Consider the following 23,656-nt stretch of genomic DNA (forward strand, 5'->3'; position numbering starts at 1 on the left):
CGCTCGTAAATAACCGCCCTCCGTCGCCCCGCCGACCCTCCGGGCCTTTAACACCCCATTACGCCATTCGCGACTGAGGGACGAGGCGCTCCGGAGAAGGGAACCGGTGTTCTCCTCCTCTCGAAACATCAATAGGTCTTGAATCACAGGAGGGACAGGAGGGTAAAACGTGCCGACGAATTGTGTTTCGGAAGGGCGAACAGGTGCTAAAAGCTATTCTCTCTTCGGAGATATTTATATTTACAAAATCCTTCTCTTTAATATTTTTTTATACATCAAATTTTATTTTTTTAATATTCCTCAATTAATTTTACTTTCATCTGTTATTTCGTAATAGGTATCCTTCAATTATTTTTTAATAATTGAGACGCAATACTTATTATGAAATATTACAATTTGCTGAATTGTATATCGAGAGGATTTGTTTTTTATACATATAACTTTTTTTTAACATCAAATTTTGTTTTTGAGATATTCTTTAATTAATTTTACTCTTGTCTGTTATTTCGTAATATTACTCTTTTATAATTTATTTTTTAATAAATTTTTATTGATCTACGTCTCAAAAGAATGAACAGGTGTTGAAAATTTGTTCTTCAAAAATATATTTATATTTAAAAAATCTCTCTCTTGATTAGATTCTTTCGTCAAATTTTATTTTTAAGGTATTCTTCGATTGACTTTACTCTGTAATTCAGTTAATATTATTTTTTAATTAGTTTTTAATAAATTTTATTACATTTTTTAAGCTACATAACTAATTTTTCAAAAAGAAAAAGATATATGGTTGTTTATTTTTTAAAAAGAATTATTATTCTTTTATGCTTTATATTTCTTCTAATTTTTTATATTTCTTCTAATCCTAAAGGAGTTAAAATATTTAGAACACATTATTACTGTTTTAATTATCTTCAATTTAACTGTGTGTTTCCATGATGTTTACTGCTGTTATTACTTGATACATTAATTTCCCTAATTATCATTTATTCGATTCATGTTCACTGTCACTTTGTTTTAATTCATCTTTAATCAATTCAGCGTTAAATTGATTTCTCCAATTCAGCTTTGTGTACGACACATAATTTTCCATTTTTTCCTCAGTATAATTAATCAGCCACACAGGGTGATCTTGATCAGGAACGCAAGGAAGTTCTCCTTCCCTTTTACCTAAAACGTTCCGTGTACCGGCGGATAATCTCTACGGTTCGTTCGCTGAACGGGAATACGAGATACAAAAGCCATCGCAGAGATCAACAAGCGTTCCGTTCGGCGTTCGCGCGTCCTGTGAACGTGGCTTAAAAACATTGAGACGTGACCGGTGCTCGTTGCCACGAGGAGGAGGCAATGCCACATCGGGCAATTATCGCCCGGCGGGAGCTCCCGACGTGCATACATTAAGGCCTTCACTCCCTCCCCTCCGTCCCCTTCGTCGCCGTTCTTCCTGAGCTGGCGGAGAGTGGACGACAACGAACGGCGAAACGACACCCGAGATTTCGTATCTCTTCGGGACGGGACACTTCTCGCCTGGTCTCCTCTCCGGCCGACGTTTTAAGATCGATATCTGGCCGCGCCGCGCGACTCGCCTGAATGAATAATTATCAATGGATGGCGGGGCCACTGTGCCTCGCCCTTCCCCCCCGACCATCCCCCCTCGCTCCCGTAGAACACCGTTCGCCATCAGCTTTTTCTTCGTCCTATCAGTCCGAGGTTGTTCGCCGTTCGATGGTCGTCTGTTCTCGTGTCGATAATCCGCCATTGAAACTCTCGTCTCTCGATGCTGTTTCAATTTCCATTGGATTCTGATTATTCTATCTGCGAGGGATATTAATCGGGCCACCTTTACGAAAATAATTGAATGCGTTACAGATTTGAATCACCGTAATCTAAGGATGATCTAACAATAAGGATAATTGAATGATAGTACACTCTAAATTTCTTGCAGTGAAATTTCACTTCAAGAGAGTGAAAATGCAACCGCCCTTGAAGAAAAGTGAAAATATTTCACTTCTTGAAAAAAAAGTGACGATCTTCACTCTTTTTAGAGTGAAATGTTACTGTTTTGGAATGAGATTTCACTTTTTTGAAATGAAAATTCACTCTAAAAAGAGTGAAGATCGTAACTCTTTTTTCAAGAAGTGAAACATTTTCACTTTTTTTCAAGGGTGGTTGCATTTTCACTTTCTTGGAGTGAGATTTCACTGTAGGAGTGTACACTCTAAAAATTATCAGTGTGGATTTAACACCATATGGTGTTTATATAAATCTCGCTGTGTGTTGGTGTTAATATTAACATCAACATGATATAAATTTTAAATCCACATCATGGTGTTGATATAAATACCAAGGATTACAAGGTAAATCTGTACTTACATCTCAATTTAACATCAGAATTTACTTTATCGACGAGTATTTTTTGCCTTAGCGCTGGCAAAATGTACTTTACTACGATAAAAGATACACAGTAAAAAATCGTGCGTCCATAATTAAAATTTTCTTGTATTACCACATTTTGATTATTACTTCAATGTAAAATAAACATAAAACATACAACTGATATGTTATTATTTTTGTAATATTTTGATGTGTTAGATTCATGTCACCTTTCTAACTTAACAATTGCGTATGTCAATTAAAAATAGAATATTATTTTGAGTGTTTTTAACACAATTGTTTCAATTAATCTATATATCTCAAAGTCAATTTAACATCTAAGAAAAATTAAAATAAATAATCAAAATGTTTTATTAACATTTTCTTACGAGTTTACTGCAACTACTCTTCTATATACTCTACTTATTTTATATCACTTGAATCACTTGAATGGATTTATTATAATTTTAATGTATTTTTTACTTTAAACCTTTGGTATTTTTTTATTTTCAAGCAGGTAGATAAGTTTGTCACAAAAATAGGACTTCAGAATATTTTTACCGAACTTGTAAAACCATTTTTTTCGTGTATCGATACCAAGATATGAATTTAAAACTCATAGTTGAATTCACATCATGTTGGTGTTAATATTAATACCAACTAGGTGAGAATTTTATCGACACATTAGACATCGTTAAATTCACGCTGATATTTTTTATAGTAAGTACCTATATTATTAACACGCGACAAAGTTTGGGAAGACAAGAAATGGCGATTTATCGGTAGATCTGACTGGCGATGTCAATGCTGCTACTTCTTAATGAATGCCTGAATATCTTCAGGTTTAATCGTCGACACGCATAAACTATATCCATCTGCATATTCAACGTGCAGCGTGCACACGTGCGTGAAGTCGTGAACACGCGCTCGTGCGACGAGCATCGAAATTCCGATCCAGTCGATTCGCTCGTTTTTGCATGACTTCGCGATTTCCGCCAGACGGTGTTATTAAGTATCCGGAATAAATTTTGCGCTGTCCGATCTAATTTATTTTAAAAATTAGAAAGAAAGCCTATAAGAGAGTTCAATGCGTGAATTATTGTGTATTTTTATAATAATTAAAAGATTGGAACAATCGTGTTTTAAATGTCTTCTCAACTCGAATTTGGATTTATTAAACGTAGAACAATAATAATACTAGGACGGTTGCAAAGTTAAAATCTATAAAATTTCATCAACGAGATTAAAAAGAATCAAATTGTTTAAAAAAAATGAAGTCATTGGAAATATCTATTACCTAAAAATTCATTAAAATTAATTATAAATTTAAACGATATGTATGAATTTAGACCGACGAGAAATAATATAAATTTTGAGATTAGAAAAAACTAATAACTTAAATTATAGAAATAATGAAATTCAAGTTAATGATTAAAATAGAAAGGAATAGGAAAAATATATTATTAATTAATTAATTAATTAAGAAACTTACTCGAACAAACAAAAGATTGAATTTCAGACGAGAGATGATCGCTTACTTAGATATTGAATTTTAGTTTACTTCTATTTCTACACTGAAAGAAAAATGTTTGGTATTTGTAACTATAATTACATATTACTATAATTATGATTATTATTGCTATAATAATAATAACAGTAACTATATATATATAGTTTTGGCAACAAATATATATAGTTGGCAACCCAAAATGACTATAATTATAGTTATTACAACTATAAAATAGTTGAAATTACCATAAAAATGATTCAAGTGACTATAATTATAGTTACAAATATAAAACATTTTTCTCTCAGTGTAGTTTATGATCTGAAAAGTGTCATTTTAAACATGATAAATTTCGCTCGTTTTTAACAGAAATCTCATTCCTTTTTAAAAATCACCTTGCTTTAATAATCAAAACTACAACAATACTCGTACTCGCAGGCGATATTGCCTCGTCATCACGTTAGATCCTCGCGATCTTCGCGCAGCCTCGAAACTCTTTCGCTCTAGATCTCGACGCCAATCTCGGTTCTCCGGATAGACACGTTCCAACGAGACAATTCTATCAGCCACCCACCCACGCGAACCATTAAAGTGTAAGTAATATCTGCACGTGAAGATCAGCATCCTTCAAATTTTCAATTAGTCTTACGGATTATTTGTGCAAAGCAACCCCCCGTCTCCCTTTTCCCTCCCCCATCTTCTTCTTTCTCTCCCTGACGACTCCCTGCATGCCATTCGAATTGCCTATGAAAAAATAAAAGATATATGACAGTATCATGTGTCTTTTATTCTTTCGTATAGGCAATTAGAATGGCGACTGAGAGGAAAGCGAATCTGGATCGGGTCGCTCGATCCTTCGCCGAATCCACGGACGGGCCGACGCGGGGGAGAGAATAAATCGGTGGAAGATGAGAGGAAGGGATGAGCGAGAGAGAGAGAGGGGGGGAGAGGGAGGACACGACCAGGACTCGCCTCTCGTCTAGCTTTAGATCTAATCTCGCGTTCCCGCGCGCTGCATGCCTAATTAAAGATCGATATCTCTCCGATATTATTGCCACCCCCTTCCCACACTTCCCCCTCTCGCGTTCTCCTCCGCCTCCGCTCTCCCCCCCCTGCCCCTCGCGTCGCGTAGCAGGTTATTAAATTCTCCTATCTCGTGAGATCTGGACCGGCCGGTCCTGCCCGGCTCTATCTGATCCGGTCGATCTCCCGGTCTCGTTACCTTTCGGCCCTACGCCTCGTTCCCTCGTTCCCGCTCGACCGGCCGGTCGGTGCGCCGCGTCGATCGCTGGATCGACACTTTCGACATTTCGAGGGATGACGAACGGACACGGGGATGCTCTGCCGAACGGTGGGCGACCGTCGTATCTGATACGCGGAAGCGACGGGTCCGATTGATTTTCCAAAAAAAAACCGGAAGAAGAAAAGGAGCGTTTATACACTGAAAGAAAAGATTGGCTGCTGCAGCAAATTAGATGGTAAAATATGGCGTAGTATTTTTAATTGGTTATAACAGCCAATTTTTGGTTGCTGCAGCCAATTGCTGGTTGTATTAGCCTATCCACAATGTCAGTATAGGATTGGCTAACGCAACCAAAAATTAGTTACTGCAGCTAAAAATGCTATATTTAACCAACTAATTTGCTGCAGCAACCAATCTTTTCTTTCAGTGTACTGAAATTTTAGGACTATCCGATAAAATATTAAGAAAATTTTATCGAATAGTCCTAAATGTACGATCAAAATCTATCGGAAATATCCGTTTGTTACATTTTGAACGGATAAAATCTGGAAATTTTTCTCAGTGAAGCTTCTCTCCTCCGGGGAGACTAAACACTCGATTGTTGGATTCAATTTTTATTCATCGTACTGTAACCTTTTAAACGAGTTGAAAGCCTATCCAGGGTAAAGAAAAAGAAGAAGAAAAAGTAGTCCAGGCGCCTACTTAAGGATTAAGCATCTTGAAAGCGATGTGTCCGATTCGATTTTATTCCCTCTTTTTTTGCGTCTGACTGATAACGTCTATTTCACTCTTATTTATTTATTTATTTTATTTATTACTGATCCAATTCTCTTCGATACTTTGAGACAATGTCTGGTTGAAGTAATTGGAAAATAGATGACAAAATTTTCAGATTAAATCTGCTAAATTCTAATTTAAATAACCGGAATTTTTATTGATATAATTAGAATCTTCTGGTTCGTCTATTTTAACTAAATATTTTTCTCAGCTTATAATTATTCAATTATTTTTATTGTTGCCCCAAATTATGCCAAATACGCGGACTGATTATTTTATATATTTGTAAATCATTAGTTTCTTAAATAAGTTTATTATTTTAAGTACAGAGAAATGAGATTCTTTTAATTCTTGGAGAAGTAAAAAATTACTTCTTAATCCTAATTGGTATTTGTAGGTCCATTAGGCTGGGGTATTTTTTTAATTACGTTATGGAAAATTGTTTATAACAAATGTTTTTTACAGTCTTACTTATTTTAAGTTACATAATCTTATTTTTCGAATATTTTGGCTTTCAGAATAATAAAAAATCATTTAATTATGTTGACTTTAATCCTCCCAATCTAGAATTTATTTGGTACCAGCTTTTTTGTTCTCAAACTCCTTTCTCATTTTTCTTTAAATTTAAATTTTTATTAAATATAAACTTTAATATCTGAGTTGAACTATTTGATAATGTAGATAATAGAGATCTCGAAAAATAAGCCTGAATTTTTCCACATTTTTGAAAACCTAGAATCTTGTAAAAAAAACTTAAGTTGGATAAAAACGATCCTGTAGACGGATGGAACAAAAATGATTGCAAATGGGAAGTTGAGCGAAGATATATTAATTTAAGGTACGCTGAACCCACAAAGTTAAAAAAACTTATCAATTACGGAAATTTCGGAGCAAATACCAATTAGGGATAATTTGCTGTGACTATTATTTGATTAGGCTGCTAAATTGCCCTTCATCCAAACTTATCCCTTGAAAAAGAACCTTTTTTCGTTCAGGATTATACAAACGCAACAAAAGCGATGGCTTATAAATCGCCGAAGCTTTCTCCGCTACCAATTTGCGAGGTGGCGCGGCGACGTTACTCTTCGCCACCCCTATCGACAATCGGCCGTTCCCTCTGCTTTCTCTCTCTCTCTCTCTCTCTCTCTCCTCTCTCTTCCTTCACCTCCTTCGTTACCGGGTTTTAACGTGGAACAGAAAAAAATCACCGGCCCGCAGCGCAGCGGAGGAAACCGAGACGGTGACAGATGGAGCGCAACGATAACGTCTCTCGAAGGTCCTGTTCGCGGGCGAAACGACCTGCGCGGATCCTGTTCCTGTCGCGAGATAAACGAAACAGCTGCGTCTCGGCGCCGATCAAAGATCTCCACTTCACCCTCCTCCTCTTCCTCACCGGGCTCTGCCCCAGGGCGCTTTCGACGTCAGGGGCGCGCGATCGCGCGCGCGGAAATAAATGAGGGGAAATGCACAACGTGCGTGATAACGACACGTGAACGCGAACACAGCCTTCTGCGCTCCGACTCCCGATGATCTCATTCGGATAGTGAGCCACGAGGGGATGACTCTATTCATCTAAAATCTTTCAATTAAAATCCGAGGTTCGTTCGAATCTGAATAGTTTCAAGAAGAGTTCCCAGATATGTTTTAACATTGGGATAATCAATATGGAATATATCCATTTGGAATTGTAACACGCATATAATGTTCGGAAATTGCAACTTTGTCCATCTAGGACGCTTCGCTTTTTCAGACCAAACTAAAATGTGCCGTTTTTGCACTGAGAGAAAAGTTTTTAGTAGACTATAATTACATTTTCTCATCATTTTCTAATGTAGTAATAATTATGTGTATATTTCTATAAACAAATATATATAGTTGGCACCGAAAATAACTATATGTATATTATAGTTATTACATTACCATAAAAATAGTTGCAATTACTATAATTTAACTATAATTTATTCTATTTCGGACCTATCATATATAAAATGGAACAATAATTATGATAATCATATAAGATACGGTTAACCTAAAAAATGACTGTAAGTTAGTGTTTAATAGTTATATTAATTTATATTGGCATTATCCTTAGAATTATATTAATCATAAGTATAGATAATTGAAGGATTCTCGAAAAGGTAAAATAATAATTTGACTGTAATTTACAGTAATATTGCTACCATTTTTAAGATAATAATAACTATATTTTTATTTTTAGTTATTACTACTAATATCTGCAGTTATTGTTATAATATTATAACAGTAATAACCATAATTATAACATGTAATATATCATTATAGTCACAAATTAAAACTTTTCTCTCAGTGTGGGCCTTCTCGGATTTTCTAATCTTTAATTCTGTCATTTTTGGAGTTTTAGTTCTCCGAAAATTCGTTGAATCTTAGCTTCGGTCTCTGAAGAATCGAGAAACTCAGGGATATGACGCAATTCGCTATTCAGGAATCAAGGTATTGTAAGTCCAGAAATTTAGACGTTCGGGAATTCACGGACGTGGATGAAACAATCGGTGATGAGTAGACAATTGAAGGGAATTTATACCAAGAATATCGATAAACGGCTTGGTCTCTGAGTGAAATCGCATTCCTGGAGCGGTTTGAGATATGGAAGGCGCCTCAAAATCAGAGAGAAAGAGAGAGAGAGAGGCAGAGAGAATCCAAGGCTCTAATCCTAGGTGAGTCTAATCGTCTCTCTGCGATCGGGTGCCAGGAGATTAGTGTCGATATTACAAGACCGGTCGCGTAAGGGATGAGAAAATAAAAAAATGCCGAGAGGAGCGTGCAGGGTAAAGAAGGATATCGCTCGATGGATGGTGTTCATGATGGGCAAACAAATTAGAGAGATAGAGACGATGGCAGAAAGAGAGAGGAGTGTTCAATCAACGGTCTGGATACATTATAATGCCGGTATTTCGGATAAAGACAATGTCACGATATAGTCGTTCGATTAGCATATCGACAACGCTTCGAAGTCTTCGAAATTGATGACTAGAAGATAATTGTTTGTTTTAAGGTAGAACTGCTCAAAATAGATGAAAGAGATTTAAATATACGTTGTGATTACACAAGTCAAATTATCATGCAATTTTTGTTAGCTTAAAACTAAATATATAAGAAAAATGGAAACTGAAAATTCCATGTATTAGAGAATTTCAAACTTGATACATTAACGTATATTGATATTTTTTGTGTTAAAATAAATATATAAAAAAATGATTTTTAAAAATTATCTTCTCTCTTCTTGAAATTTAAAACATTGAAATTTGAATTGACTTTGGCTTCTATAGTTAAGCAATTTCAATTCAAAGCTAATCACAATTGCAGTTTAATTAATCAAGCTCTCGTAGAAGATAATTATAATACATTACGAATCGTAGTTATCTCAATATTTTAATTGTACCTGACGAGAGAAAAGTCGTCGCTCTCAATATATCTTTATATTTATTAAAGGTTTAATAACAATTACCGACACGACGTATGTACTTCGCGGATCGCAACAGGCTGATCGTGATTAAGTGATAAAGGTGGAAAGTCGAAACGGCGACGTTATCAGAGCGGAATATCGGACTTATCGTCGTCCTTTAGGATAATTACTATGATCGTTGTCCCTACGACCGAGTAGATGAGGGAGGAAGAGAAGGAGGCGTGAACGCCAAGTATACGAAGGCGGAGGTGGCGACGAAGCAGGCTCGTCCCGCATGAATAATGCGCTCCACGACGTGATCCGAGCTTCCCAGAAGAGACGGCTGGCGACCATCGGTGGACGGATATACCTCGGGTACCTCGAGTACCGATCCGAAGTATCGATCGACACAATAAAGCTGTTACGTATCTGACTCGCGAGAGACTGCGACTCGGTGACTGTTGGTTGAGAGTTTGTACTTTATAGCGTCCGCCTACGGAAAATATTTGTAGATTCCCGCAGCGAATAGTGAAATATAAGAATCTTAATTTGTGTGTCACGGAAAGAACAGTTTTACTGAATTATTTCAAAATTTAATTAGACCCAGATTTGAAAAAAATAATTTTGATGTAAGATAAAAAAAAATTCAGCTCAAGCTGGTTGCTAGAATATCACAATTTTCTGCAGCATTGCACATTATACTTAAATTTCCCATGTAATCTATTTAGTGAACAAAAATACGACAATAAATAGACTATAATATGCAGTTATTATTTTAACTAATAATAATTTATTATATTAATACTAGACAGAGTAATTGGACAAGCGTCTACACAGATTCCACGTATTTTTATACAGAAAACTTTAGCTACTGAATGAAACTCTTCACGTTTTTGTCCATTTCCTACTTGTATGTGCACACTGAAAGAAAAGATTGGTTCCTGCAACAAATTAGATGGTTAAATATAGCATAGCATTTTTAATTAGCTGTAGCAACCAATTTTTGGTTGCGTTAGCCAATCGAAATCCTATACTGACATTGTGGATAGGCTAATGCAACCAACAATTGGCTGCAGCATCAAAAAATTGGCTGTTACAACCAATTAAAAATGCTATGCCATATTTTACCATCTAATTTGCTGCAGTAACCAATCTTTTCTTTCAGTGCAGTATTGTTATATATACGATGCAATTAGATGGGTGTTTAAGAAAACTATATTTCTACACTGAAAAAAATGATTGGTTGCTGCAACAATTTAGGTATTAAAATATGGCATAGCATTTTTATATGGTTGCTGCAACCAATAAAAATGTGCCATATTTTAATATCTAAATTGTTGCAGCAACTAAAATTTTCTTTCAGTTTACCAGGATTGTTTTGATGGTTTAACAAAATTATTTTCAGATCTGTATCGAGCTAAATTTTTAAATACTTCAGCAAAATCTGTTTCCGCGCAGAATTAAATACCAGACTTGTTAGAGTACATATACCAGAATGGTGCAAAAATTATTCCGATTTTCTAAGCACTGAATTATGAAAATCTTACGGAATATCCAAACTGTAATAAAATTCAGAATGCAGTTCTGTAGATTCCTGCAGAACCACTGAATACAAAAATATTCGAGTACTGTTCAGTTTTGATATTAGGATTATCGCCATTTTTTCAGAATATCGTTCGATTTGATCTCTTACGCGTGTACTTGAAGCCACGGAAAGGAATGGTATGACTTCAAGATAAAAAAAGCCGAGGACTGTTTTGTTTCTCAAGTCTTCGTTGTTTCTCCTTTACGCCGTCCCGTTAAAAATACCTCGCGACGATACACGATCGATTGCCATTCCGCTCGTAATTAAAGTCCGCGACTGCACCGCGCGTTCGATCCGATATTCCACGAAGGACGGACACGTCGATCGCTTGATCGGCCGCGGGAGGAGCGGAGGCCTCCACCTCGATGCCCCTCCGGAAGCTCGTCACGGGGAGCTCCCTCCACCACCTTCCCCGTAGGTTCGCAAGTTGAGCTCTCACTTAGCGGCCGCGGTGTCACGATCGGGGACCGGGTGCATTAGCATATCTCTACGATGCAGCGTGTAAGGGGGTGCGAACGGCGGGGCGGAGAGTGACGGGACGGAGGAGGAAGAGGGACAAAGCGAATGGACGCAGAACGGGCGTTATACGAATGGGAAGCGATCGACCTCGTGGGTCGTGAAAAGGCGCACGATCCGTAATGCGAATCGGTGGGGGGTTCCTCCGGGGGCAGAAGGTGGAGGAGGAAGAGATGGCGCAGAGACGGGGAAAGGGCGGAGGGGGGCAGAAGACTCACTCAGCCGGGCCTCGCTGCCTGTTACCTGTACGTCGCGTGTTTGCCTACCCGCGTCACGATCAGGATCCTATTTGCATAGCGCCGATGAAGCTGCTACCGTCCTGCGCCGCTTGCGAGTCCTCCTCCTCCTCCCGGAGGACTCGCGTCGGCGGTGTACGTGGGTGTACACCGGGTGTCGTGCGAGTCGTGGGCTCCCTTCCAGGATCGGATGTGCCGGGGAATTTTTAGGAGCCACGACGAGAACATGCATCCTTGAGTATCGTAAAATAGGGTCATTTTGGCCCAAATTTGGGGTAACTTTGACTCAAAGAATCCATTGAAGAACTAATTACCTTGGAAAATTGGATCTCTAGGAAATAAATTAGGTTTTTTTTATAATGTAGCTTATAATGTGAGATAAATAAAAGAGATCCGGATTCAAGTCTCGGCCGAGGTAATAAATTTATTAACAGTTTCGACATATTAACATCTTTATAATATGATGCTTGATGGTAGCATCAAATTATTAAAATTGCTTGTCAATTTAATTCGCGATTACTAAAGTGGTTTTTTAATTGCGTTTATAGTCCGGAAAAACAATTCGGCGCGCAGTTCGAAAAGACTACAATATCCTGAAAAAAAAGATTGATTAATGCAGCAAATTAGATAAAATATAGCATAGCATTTTTAATATCTGCAATGTATAGAATTTCAGTATAGAATTTCGATAGGCTAATGCAACCAAAAATTGACTGCTGCAACCAATTAAAAATGCTATGCCATATTTTACCATCTAATTTGCTGCAGCAGTTAATCTTTTTTTTCAGTGTATGGTATATATGCAAGTATATAGTATTTAGTATATAGTACTTAGGGGGTGATCCCGATTGATCACGTTTCGATTGGACACCACCAATCACAGCGACCTAGGAGCTTTGTAGTCTCAAGCGCTGTGAGTGGCTCGTGTCCAATTGAGCCGTGTCCAACTGGGTGCCACCCGCACTTAGTATATAATATTAGTATATAGTCTACATATATAGTGTATATTAGGAATTCAAGATTGAATTGTTTAAAGCATGAAGATCTGGCTTCGATCGTAATAGGAATTTTAAATTTCTAGTATTAATTGTTTCTCACATATGAGGTCTAAAATAAAGATCCTTAACACAAATAAAAGACTCAACATTGGATAATTGTTGAGTTTATGTTGTATTAAAAGTATAAAACTGTGCTCACAGAGTATATTGAGCCTTTTGTTTAAGCATCTTTTGTTTACTACATTATAAGCTGCATTATGTGTGATTAACTCATTTTACTGGAACCCAATTTTTCACATACCTAATTAGTGCTGGGTTCTTTTGATCCAGACAGCACATATGTCGAAATCGAGACATAAGACTTCTTAAAAATACCTTAACCTTCAACTGCAATCATAAAAACTCCACCTATAAGTTCTAAAATGTCTTATTTAAAGTAAATAGAATTTAAGAACTTCTCCCTCAGGGTGATGATTGATAGAGGAAGGTTTAAAGTTTTTTTACCTACGATTTAAATCTCATGTACCAATCGTACAAATCGTACACTCTTTTATGTTCTTCTTTGGGTCCAAATAACTCGTTGATGCAATCAAGAGTTAAAGACATCTTAAGACGTCTTATGTCCTAATTTGAATCTTAAATTTAAGGATAATTTTGGATCTCAAAGTCTATTTATCCTGACTGGACCAAAGTTAATCCATTTTACGGTATATTCTTACACGACGCAAAGGAAACGACTACGAGAAGAATTCTTTGTGAAATTGTCACGTTGACCGAGAGATCTCATAAAGGGATGAAATTCGACATTTCGATGCACTTGGGATCGATCAGGAAAGTGGCGCCTGGCCACAGTTTCTCGAAATTCCCGTTTATTAACACTCGAACGGGCAACGCCGAGGTCGACGTTGGCCGTGACTGAAGCAGCGAGGAAGGAAGGAAGGAAGGAAGGAAGGGTTTGGAGCGCGATATAATAAATGCCCCGCATACCTACTTATTACTCTAACGAGCGGACGCTTTTGCATCGCGCGGCTTCGCGGCACGCGTGCCTTCGGTCACGGAACACTCGATGATTTACCGACGCATCACGTGCACTCGCGCGACTCCTCAAGAGGCTCAAGAGTACGTCTGGTTTATGCGTCTCTGATTGTTTTATCGATTTGCTTCGTTAAATTAAATCGCTTGTTCCTCGATCCTTAGACATGCTTTAACGATTTAATCTTCTCGCCATAAGATGCGAAGAAAACGTCCTACTCTCTAAATCTGAACCAGCGGATAACCACTGATATCAGTGCCAAATATGCCACTGGTAATCAGTAAGTGAAATGTGAAATTTCGAACCTAGCTAACTTTTATTGTGTGATCTAATTAATCTTATTTTAGTGCATAAATTCAATGAATATAGTATTAGAAGATAGAAATTAATATATGAATATCAATATTTTAGGATATATAATGCTCAAACCTCTTTCTTTTTTAATTGAACTTCACTGATTATCCAGTGCCAAATACGTCACTGGGTGATTAGTGAATAGTGGCATACTTGGCACTGACATCAGTGATTATCCACTTTCATTATCAGATTTTGAGAGTATATTTCTGCAATGTCGCGAGATCCTTCCTTAATTGCTCTAGTTTGTTGGCGAATTAACAAGTCTAACTCTGAGAGAAAGCATAGGCTTTTGCGTAATACATAACGCATGAGAGAATCAATCAATCCTTTATTTTCATCCCCACTTTTGGTGTGTTAGGTGTTATGCAAAAGTCTTTGCTGCAGCTTTTATACTGCGACCAACAATCTTCTTATATTGGAGAGGACCTAAACCGAGGGTCAAAATGTATGCGCTATAATTTGGTTTACTTGTTTGATTAATTGTGTCTCAATCAGATATTAATTTTCATCAACTCTGTCTTTGACCCTAAAAGGAATTTTATTTCTTGATAAAAAAATCAACGTCTTTTTCAAAGATTTGTAGCTCAAAAAACGCGATTCAAAAGTGCATGATTTGCAATTGGAAACTAGTTAGATTCTGCTTAGAATTGACCCGTTAGTTTGTAAAACTGCAAATTAATGGATCAATTCTAAGCAAAATCGTAAGATTCGTAATTTGTTCTCGTAAAACTTGTAAGAATATGACTCGTATGTAACTCTTTGCATAAATATCTACGATTTCTCGTAAATGTTAATTTTAAGAAAAGCTTTACGCCTTGAAAATCTTCTGCTTCTTCTTAGAAAACAATGAAGGACATAAATCAGTTCAACAATTTTTACTTGCAGGGAAAATTGCAATAATTTTTCCCAAGCAAGCAAGAAGCTATATCTGTAAAGATATTGCATAAAGCACTTGTAAATTCTTATAAACCTTAGAAGAACATATTATAAGCCTCACGATTCTGTTTAGAATTGACCCATAAGGATCTGAAGTAATAAGATATCTAAGCAACTTATCGTTGCGTGACGCATCAATCGCGTCGAGGCACCGGTAAATCGGCCGGAATTTGAGGCTCATTAACGGGTACAGAGTATATATATCGGAAGGACGTAGAATGGCGGGATCGAAAGTACGAGCTTCCGGCTCCGTTCTTCAGCGCGACGCCGGAGTCGCTGTGCGATTGCTCGCTTCTTGCATAAAGCGGGGGCCGAAGGTGTACACGGGCGCGGCGGTATCGGTTCCGAGAAAGGCTTATCAGGCCGCGGATATGTTAATGGCGGCCGTGTTGCCGCCCTCCCCCGGTCCCCGCCTCGCCACCTCTCTTCGAGATATATTGCACCCCAACCGTCGCACGACGGAGGTGGTTGGACGCCCGTATAAAGGTGGTGGTCGTAAGTGCAGCCGAGGCGCGCAGCCCTCTTTTCACGATCGGCAACGTATGCATGCACGTGCAATTAAGAGTGCTCCGAGCCCATGACGGGAGTCAATGAAGATTAAGTTTTCACTTGATCGTCAGGATTAGAAGATTCAAACACAGTATACTATATTAGAATTTTAATTTTTTTTTACATGGACGGATTTATTAAAATACCTGAAGTTCAGCTGGATGTAGACCTGAAAATAATTTTATCAGACTATCAAAGTAATTATGTAAAACGCTTAGAAGTTGATAAAAATGTTGCAAAAAATTTTAACCCTTTGTTGACACACTGGGTAGCTCACACCCAGAGCAATGTTTAAACAATTGACATTCTTATTTAAAAAATCCAATCGATATGAAAACAATTATGGGTCAATTTCAAGGTCTGTAGAATACATTCAAATAGTTTTTTTGATTGAAATTTCATTACAGTTTTTGTGAAAAAAAAATTCTTGAGTTCTTCAATGAATAGAGGAAAAACGAGTAAAATCTTTGAAAAATTGTAACTTTTAAAAAATTCAATATTAAAAGTTAAAAATTTACAGAATTGTACAGATACGACACTTTGAAAAAATAATTAGTTTGTAAGTTAGTTTTGGATAAAAGGTATTTATTTTGGCCATTTTGGGATTTGAAAAAAAAACAGAGATTTTTTTATAAACATTGTATTTTTGTTCTACAAAATAAAAGAAAATTGAGTTTCAGAAAGTTAAAATAATTTTGTGGATGGTTTACACTCAGGATCAACGAAGAGTTAATGTTCTAACAATTAGCGTCGTGCATTTCTAATTATTCTATATTTAATTATTATTCTACTATTATCTATTATCCTAATAATATCCTATCTTACACAGAAAAGATAATCTTAAATAGAATTCTCGAATTGCGAAATAAATCTTTAAATTTTCTCAATTTTTCCGCATTTAGATTTTAAGAATCACTCGAAAGGTTGCGCTTCTAGTTTGTGATCTCTATGATTAAGGATTTTCTTCGAGATCTTAGATCTCAAAATCTTAAACCTCTTTTGCCAGATTCCTTAAAATTTAGCACATTTAGAGTTGTGAATATTTGCGTATTCTCTTCGAAAGTAGCAGATTTTTCAGAGAGAACCTAAAATTTGGGCTGTTTCAAAACCTTTTAAATCCACGGTACACGACCATTGTACTCTCGAATTTTCAGACGTGGTAGGATTATCGAACGCCCAGATCCTTGGATCTCGGAGCCGATCGCGAGTCCAATCCACAGTCGGAGATCATCTCGAAATCTCCCGCTCGATAATAGAACCCTGGAGGAGAGGGGAAGGGAAGGAAAGGAAACCAACCGTGCGAGATAAGAGGACTTATCTACAACCTCCATCGTACACACCTCTCGCTTCAATCATATAAGATAGAGAGATCTATCCGCGGCCTTCTCTCTACCGTACACCTCGCCTGTCCAATCGTACATCTAAGATCACGAGGTGGAGTAGGAGGCAGAAGAAGAATAAGACGAAGGAGCGGACGAGGGTCGCGTATATGAACTCGCAGACGTCGTCGCTGGCGAACGTATGCATGGCTGCGCAATTAAGGCCCGCGATCGCGCTCGTTCCCCGAGAGGGACAGAAATAGATCGCAGGAGAGAAAAAGGGAGACTGCCACGCCGTGCCGTGCCACGCTATGCCACGCCATGCCACGGCCGGTCCATCGATGACCGCTTATTTACAGAGAAGCAGAGAGGAAGGAACACGACTCGAATGTAGATGCGAGCGCGGGATAGCCCACGAGGCGCGCTCTGCAACCCTTTGCCCAATCTCCCTAGGCATCTCTCTCTCTCTCTCTCTCTCCTCCCTTCCTCCCCCACTTCTTTCTCCCTACCTACCTACCTACCTACCTGTATCTACCTACCTACCTATCCCCCCCTCTCTCTCTCTCTCATATTTTTTCTCTCTTTGAGTCCTCCCTTACGTCACAGCCTCCCTCCTTTGTCACTCTCCCTGCTCCTTCTCCTCGTTCGAAGAGACAATTAAAGCATCTAGATAATTCTTGAGTTCTGATTTCGACGACGATCCACCTGGTAGATTATTCGGTCTGTTTTCAGGGTGTTTGACGATCGATCAAAAAAAAAATCGTGAAATATATCGGATTGGGACAAAAGTTTGTAGCATCGCGAACTTCGAAATTGAAGCAGCTGTAACTTTGTTAAAAATGAACGAAATTTAAATTTAAAGAAAAAATGTTAAAGCTTAAAATTCTTTGCTATCCAGGTCTCTTATATCTTTTGAGTTTCTGTGAGTTTGGTAATTTTTACATATTGAAAACTACGAGCTAGACAAAATGGGAAATTTTCTTTTCACTTTGTGAGCCAAGTGTTCAAAACCAACTCTGTGAAAATTTTCGACTTTCTATTGTAAAAGTTTAAAATTTTCCCTACAAAATATTGTTTTTAAAAAATATTTAATAATAATATGACGATAAAAATGGCAAATAGGAGTCGATTCTTTAAAATATAAACGTATAAAAATTTTTAATATGAGTTAAATATATACATAATAGAAAACTAAGATGTTTTGGCTCTTAGATTAAGTCATCTTCAGATATCCTCCTCTTCACATTTAAAATTAGTTATTATCGTCAGAGAAATAAAAAAAAAACCACGATATAATGGTTTCAATTTATGTAGCGATTCTGATGAATGTTGTATGGAAGACACCAATTATTCACAAACGATTTGCTGACCGATTGTTAAGAATTTTGTGAAGATCCGTAAGATCGCAATTATCGTTTCGTAAGAAGAATACATCGTCCAAAACATTGTTAAAAATGTGTAGAATGTAATGAAAAATACATCAGTCCAATGGTGACGATAGATATACTTAATAGTCAGTATAATAAGCGAAAACTATGTGTGTCTGTCAAATCTTCCAGAGATATTATTTGTCTTTTTTTATTTGTCTGACGATGGTAACTAATTTTAAATGTGAAGAGGAGGGGATATCTGAAGATAGCTCAATCTAATAGCCGAAACATGTAATATCTCAGTTTTCTATTATATATGTATTTAACTCATATTAATAATTTTTATACGTTTATATTTTAAAGACTCGACTCTTATTTGTCTTTTTTATCATCATATTGTTATTGAACTTTTAAGAGTCCTTGAGACTGATTTATATATTTTTAAAAAATATTCTTAAGATTTTTTGTGTTTGAGTTATCTCAGATAGAACTTGAATTTTCTCAGCATTGATATCAAATTTTTTCAAATATTTCTTTCTAAAAATGTATAATTAATTAAGTTCTTTTTTCTCAATATTGATGATTAATTATTCAGATATCATTTCAAAAGCGTAATTTCTAGTTAAAAATTTTCCCTCCACGACTAGAATTAATCTTCTCAGAGGCTCGTTCGATCATCAGTGGTGTCCCTTGGCTTCGCAATCCTCAGAATTAAACTTCCTATCGATGGTCTATCACACACGTTTGCCGGGACCAGCCCTTAGACACTGAACTATTCGACATACTGCGCGCGAGCAAGCCGAGTGCGACCCCTGAAGTGGGGGATGAGAGGCGGCGTGCGAAGGGTGCAATTGGTGGTTGTGTCGGACGGGGGTAGACCGAGCCGGCGAGAGAGTAGGGAATGTGGGGTACGCAAAGGACCATTGTACTGAAAGCCCATTAGACACCCGGACAGCCGGAGAGCGGTTTCTCTCATCTCGACACCTCGCTCAGCATCCCTCTGGTCCAGCGTCGTTATGGTCGTTTCGCGGGCTACCTCCGATCGGCACCGACGATTCCCGAAGAAATGTACAGTTGCCTCACTGTGTTGTATCGTTTAACTTTGCTGAATTTGAATGAAGGGCTTGGGATAATAGTGAGATAAATCCATCATTTATAGGACCCGCTTTTGAATTAAGCAATCTAACGTCGACTTTGCAAATTATGAACGTGGTTTATCTTGTCGCGAGTCTTAAGTTTTCGCAACGTTGTAGTTTCCCAGAAGATATCTCAAATCTTCCGACAATTAGTAAAATTCAATTCAAAATATTTCACATTATTATTTTATCATAATCTTGGTTTAACATTTTTTATATTTCTTTGGAAATTCCTCTTGTTTTCCTATATTCTTTCAAAAGAATACAGAAGAATATTTTTATGCTCTCTATAATACAACTCTAATAATTTATTATTATTTCACAGCGTTTGAAATAATATAGCGAGATAATCGAACTCGTAGGGATGAAAATTCTCATAGTGTTCATTCTTATTGTTTCGCTGTAGATCGAGAATGTCAACTGATGTGTATCCATTTTTTGGTTCCAGGGGAGGATGAGGAGTGGAGCGACTCGGAGAAGACCCCGTCGGTGAGCAGCGGCGTGGACGGCGGCGCCGGCGGATCGGCAGTGTCGAGTCCGGTAGCACCGCCAGTTGAGGAAGACTCGAGCTTACCGCCCCCTCCAAGACTCAACCCCGTGTCATCTTCGATCAGTGAGGAGGATATCAAGCTGCGCCTCAGCGTGCTTTCGGAGAACACGAGACTGCGCCTAGTCAACCTTAACGAGGACATCGAGGTACGTCGATTTCGTTAACTTCTACTAACTTCCCAAGCAGAACGATTTCAGGTCACCATAACGTCATCATTTTGACGTCAAAATATAAATATTATCGATATTAAAATATAAATAAAAATAAACATAAATAAATATTTAAAAACGCAGGCTAGGGCCATAAGAGACCGCCATGCACCGTCCAGGAGCGTGCGGACGCGAGAGTCGAGTCCCAAGGACGTCGACGAGGAACAGCATACGACGAAAGAGGACGAGTGCCAACCGAGGCCGTCGTCCTCGTTGTCATCCACCTCCATCAAGAGGCGGGACTCCGTCTGCCGCAGGGACTCGGAGGACTCGATCGCCGCGGGGGAGACCAAGAGGATACGACTCGACGACGAGGCAACACCAAGACTGAGACTCAATACTAGTCTGGCGACGGATCCCGCTCTGCGACCCGCCACCGTCGCCGCCCTTACCGTGAAGCCCGAGAACACGTCGCCGCCGAATCCGACACCGCCGCTTCCGGCCGGATTGCAGAACGGTGAGCAGAATCTGCGGCAGGCACGACGCCTTCGTTTAGGAATGCGTAAAATAATTAATTTCTTTTAATTTTCTTGGTTTTATTTTTTTAAATCTTGGGTGAACTTCAAAATACCAAAGTACACTAAAAAAAAATATTTGATATTTGTATGGTCAAATAAATATTGTTAAGAACCCCATTTTTATACGTAGATATTAGTGCTATAATGTTAGTAATAATAATTATTCTTATAATTTTATAAATAATGATTATACACAAAAATGTACATACTATAATTTATAATCATTTTTGGAGCCAACTATTTATGTATACTTTTTTTTATATAGAACCACATATAATTATGATAATTATTAGTAACATTACGGCAGTAATAACTGTAAAATCGGAGCTTTTAATCATAAGTAATTATTCAATTATAAACACCAAGCACTTTTCTTTCAGTATATTATATAGATGAATAGGAGTTTCAAAATTTCTCTCTCTTCTCTAGGAAATCAAAACCTTTAATATTTATAAAGTCTAAAAAAGGTATGGTGTGGTACGAAATAAAATTGAAATCCAATTTTCGAGGTTCAAGTTTGATAATCCTCTTATTGTGTGAGGGATGCTAAAGGGTGTCAATCAGGAAAAAATAAAACTTAATTGAACTTCGAAAATTAGATTCAAATCTTATTTCATTCAAAATTATATCATGTTCGAAATTGTACCACCATATCCTATAGGATAAGAAATAATAACTCATCGCCAGGGACAATCTTGATTGAATCGATTTCCTCAGCGATCGCATCAGGTCGCCTGTTCGTCCTGCCGACCGACGGCAAGGAGACGATCACGGTGGAGCCAGCTAGGCCTCCGCCAACCGCCCTGATCTGCCCGCCGTGCGGCATCCGGTTCAGCTCGGCGAGCACCCTCGAGGCACATCGCACCTTCTACTGCGCCCATCGACCGCGCGTGGACGAAGATACGGCGAACGACGAAGACGACGACGGCAGCAAGTCCGGCGGCAAGTTCGAGGTACGGAAGGCGTATGCGTGCCCGCATTGCTCCTACAGTGCCGATAAGAAGGTGTCTCTAAATCGTCACATGCGGATGCACGCGTCATCGCCGGCGCCGTCGACGATACCATCGTCGTCAACAGCGGCGGTAGCGGCGGCAGCGGCGGCTGTGGGAGTGGTGACGAACCCGAACTCCTCGGCGGGAAATCCGACAACGGCTGGCCAAACCACCGCGGCTAATGGTTCCTTGAACGAAGAGGCCGAGAGATACTGCAGGAACTGCGACATTCGATTCAGTTCCTTGAAGACGTACAGGTGGGTGGACAGAAGAGTAGAATATTGTGATTGTTATAGGACAGAGAAGCATCTTCAGATTTTACACAAGAGATAATTTGTGAAATTAAAAAAATATATCAAGCATCAATTACTGTAAATTATATAGTAAACGTGATTTATGAAAGGCAAATAGATGTCAGATTTTTAAGTAACATATTGAAATTGTCGGGAATTTTTTTATCTTTAATGTTTAAATTTTTGAAAATTAGAATTGAGAGTGTGAAGAATTATATACATATAGTACATAGAATTATAGATGAAAAATGTATAGCCTTTTATTTTATATTCATGAATTTTGTAATATATTCTATCAAATTTTATAAATATATTTACAACTATAAATTAAATTGCAAGAACAATTAATTTTTTATAATAAATTAATTTTTTCAATAAGACTTTTCTGATTTCTAAAAGAATTCTTTAAGAATATGTGTGTGAATTATATAACAAAGATGATTCATGAAATGGAATTTTTTAATTCTTTAATGTCTTGATATTTGAAATTGTTGATTTATATTCGATAAATTACAATTTTTAAGAATTAAAACTGAGACTATAAAGAATTCTGTAAAATTATAAGTACAAAAATGAAATAATGTATACATTTAAAAGAAAAGTCAATCGTGTTAAAACATTTAACTATACTACAACTATAACAAAAAATACGAGGATAATTTTTTAAGTAAAACGAGATTTTTTGATCTAAAAATTTAAAGATATGAATTCTTAAAATTCTCCAATATAAACGGAATTTAGATTTGTAATAATTAAAAATTTTTGGACCCTAAATCTTCAAAGCTGTAGATATTTCAGAAGTAAATATTAATTTAAATTATTTGAAAAATTATTCTAATTTAACGTAAAAAAAAAGTTATAAATATTATCAAATTTTTAGAAGTGCTATAAAAATGATAATAATTCATTATGTTTGTACTTATAAATATTACATAAACGTTTTTTTAATTGCAATTTAATCTGTTGCAGGGCGCATAAAACGCATTACTGCAGCACGAGGCACGTGGTGAAAGACACGTTGTCAACTCCGACGGCGACGCCGACATCCTCAGTGAAGGCGTCGCCGCCGACCAGTTCGAGTCCTGGTGACTCGCCACCCCCGCAGCCGTGCCTGGCGTTGCCCACTAACCCCATCCTCATCGTGCCGTATTCGTTGTTCCGTGGCGCGAGCGTCCTCGCCGCGCCAGCACTTCCGGCTCCCGATACAGCGTGCTTCCTTCTGCCAAATGGTATCTTGAGGCTTGAAAATTACGCACGTTTATACATCAATAATATATAAACAATATAAACAATAACTAAACAATTTCTTTCAAAACAATTCCTGGTTAAAAAATGAATGTACTTAATATTTACCGATTATAAAGATGTAACTTTTTAAAGACAATGTACATATGTATCACTAGACCTGAAAAAGTTATTTTATTTTTGATAATTAATAGGGTAATATTTACTTAACTTATTCATATAATAATAACTCGAAAATCACGCTTTTTTTTTTTAATTGTGTCATCTTTGAAATAAAGAAAGGATATGCGCTTTCGAAATCGACTAAATATAGATACTAAACGTTAATGAATGACATTATTAAGATATTTTCTGGAATACGATTTTACGTTTTCAGGTTCCCTTCAGCCAATGACGAGAGGCCTCGCTTCCACGGCCCAAAACGCCATGGTGGAGCCGCCGGCTGTCCTGAGGGCGGCGAATAAACCCTCGACGCCGGCGTCGGTGGTCGCGGCGG

General features: G+C 37.6%; 1 protein-coding gene across 1 annotated transcript in view; it reads left to right on the top strand.

The window, feature by feature from the left end:
* Nucleotides 1-23,656, top strand: part of ush (Zinc finger protein ush) — a 100,048-nt gene that overhangs the window by 72,758 nt on the left and 3,634 nt on the right. Inside the window, exons 2-6 of the mRNA XM_018522468.1 lie at nucleotides 19,802-20,049; nucleotides 20,197-20,569; nucleotides 21,348-21,879; nucleotides 22,885-23,144; nucleotides 23,537-23,652. Of these exons, the coding sequence (XP_018377970.1) occupies nucleotides 19,802-20,049; nucleotides 20,197-20,569; nucleotides 21,348-21,879; nucleotides 22,885-23,144; nucleotides 23,537-23,652 (1,529 nt within the window). The remainder of the gene's footprint in view (nucleotides 1-19,801; nucleotides 20,050-20,196; nucleotides 20,570-21,347; nucleotides 21,880-22,884; nucleotides 23,145-23,536; nucleotides 23,653-23,656) is intronic.

This window comes from Trachymyrmex cornetzi, unplaced genomic scaffold (assembly GCF_001594075.2).
Source record: "Trachymyrmex cornetzi isolate Tcor2-1 unplaced genomic scaffold, Tcor1.1 scaffold133, whole genome shotgun sequence".
Classification (NCBI taxonomy): Eukaryota; Metazoa; Arthropoda; class Insecta; order Hymenoptera; family Formicidae; genus Trachymyrmex; species Trachymyrmex cornetzi.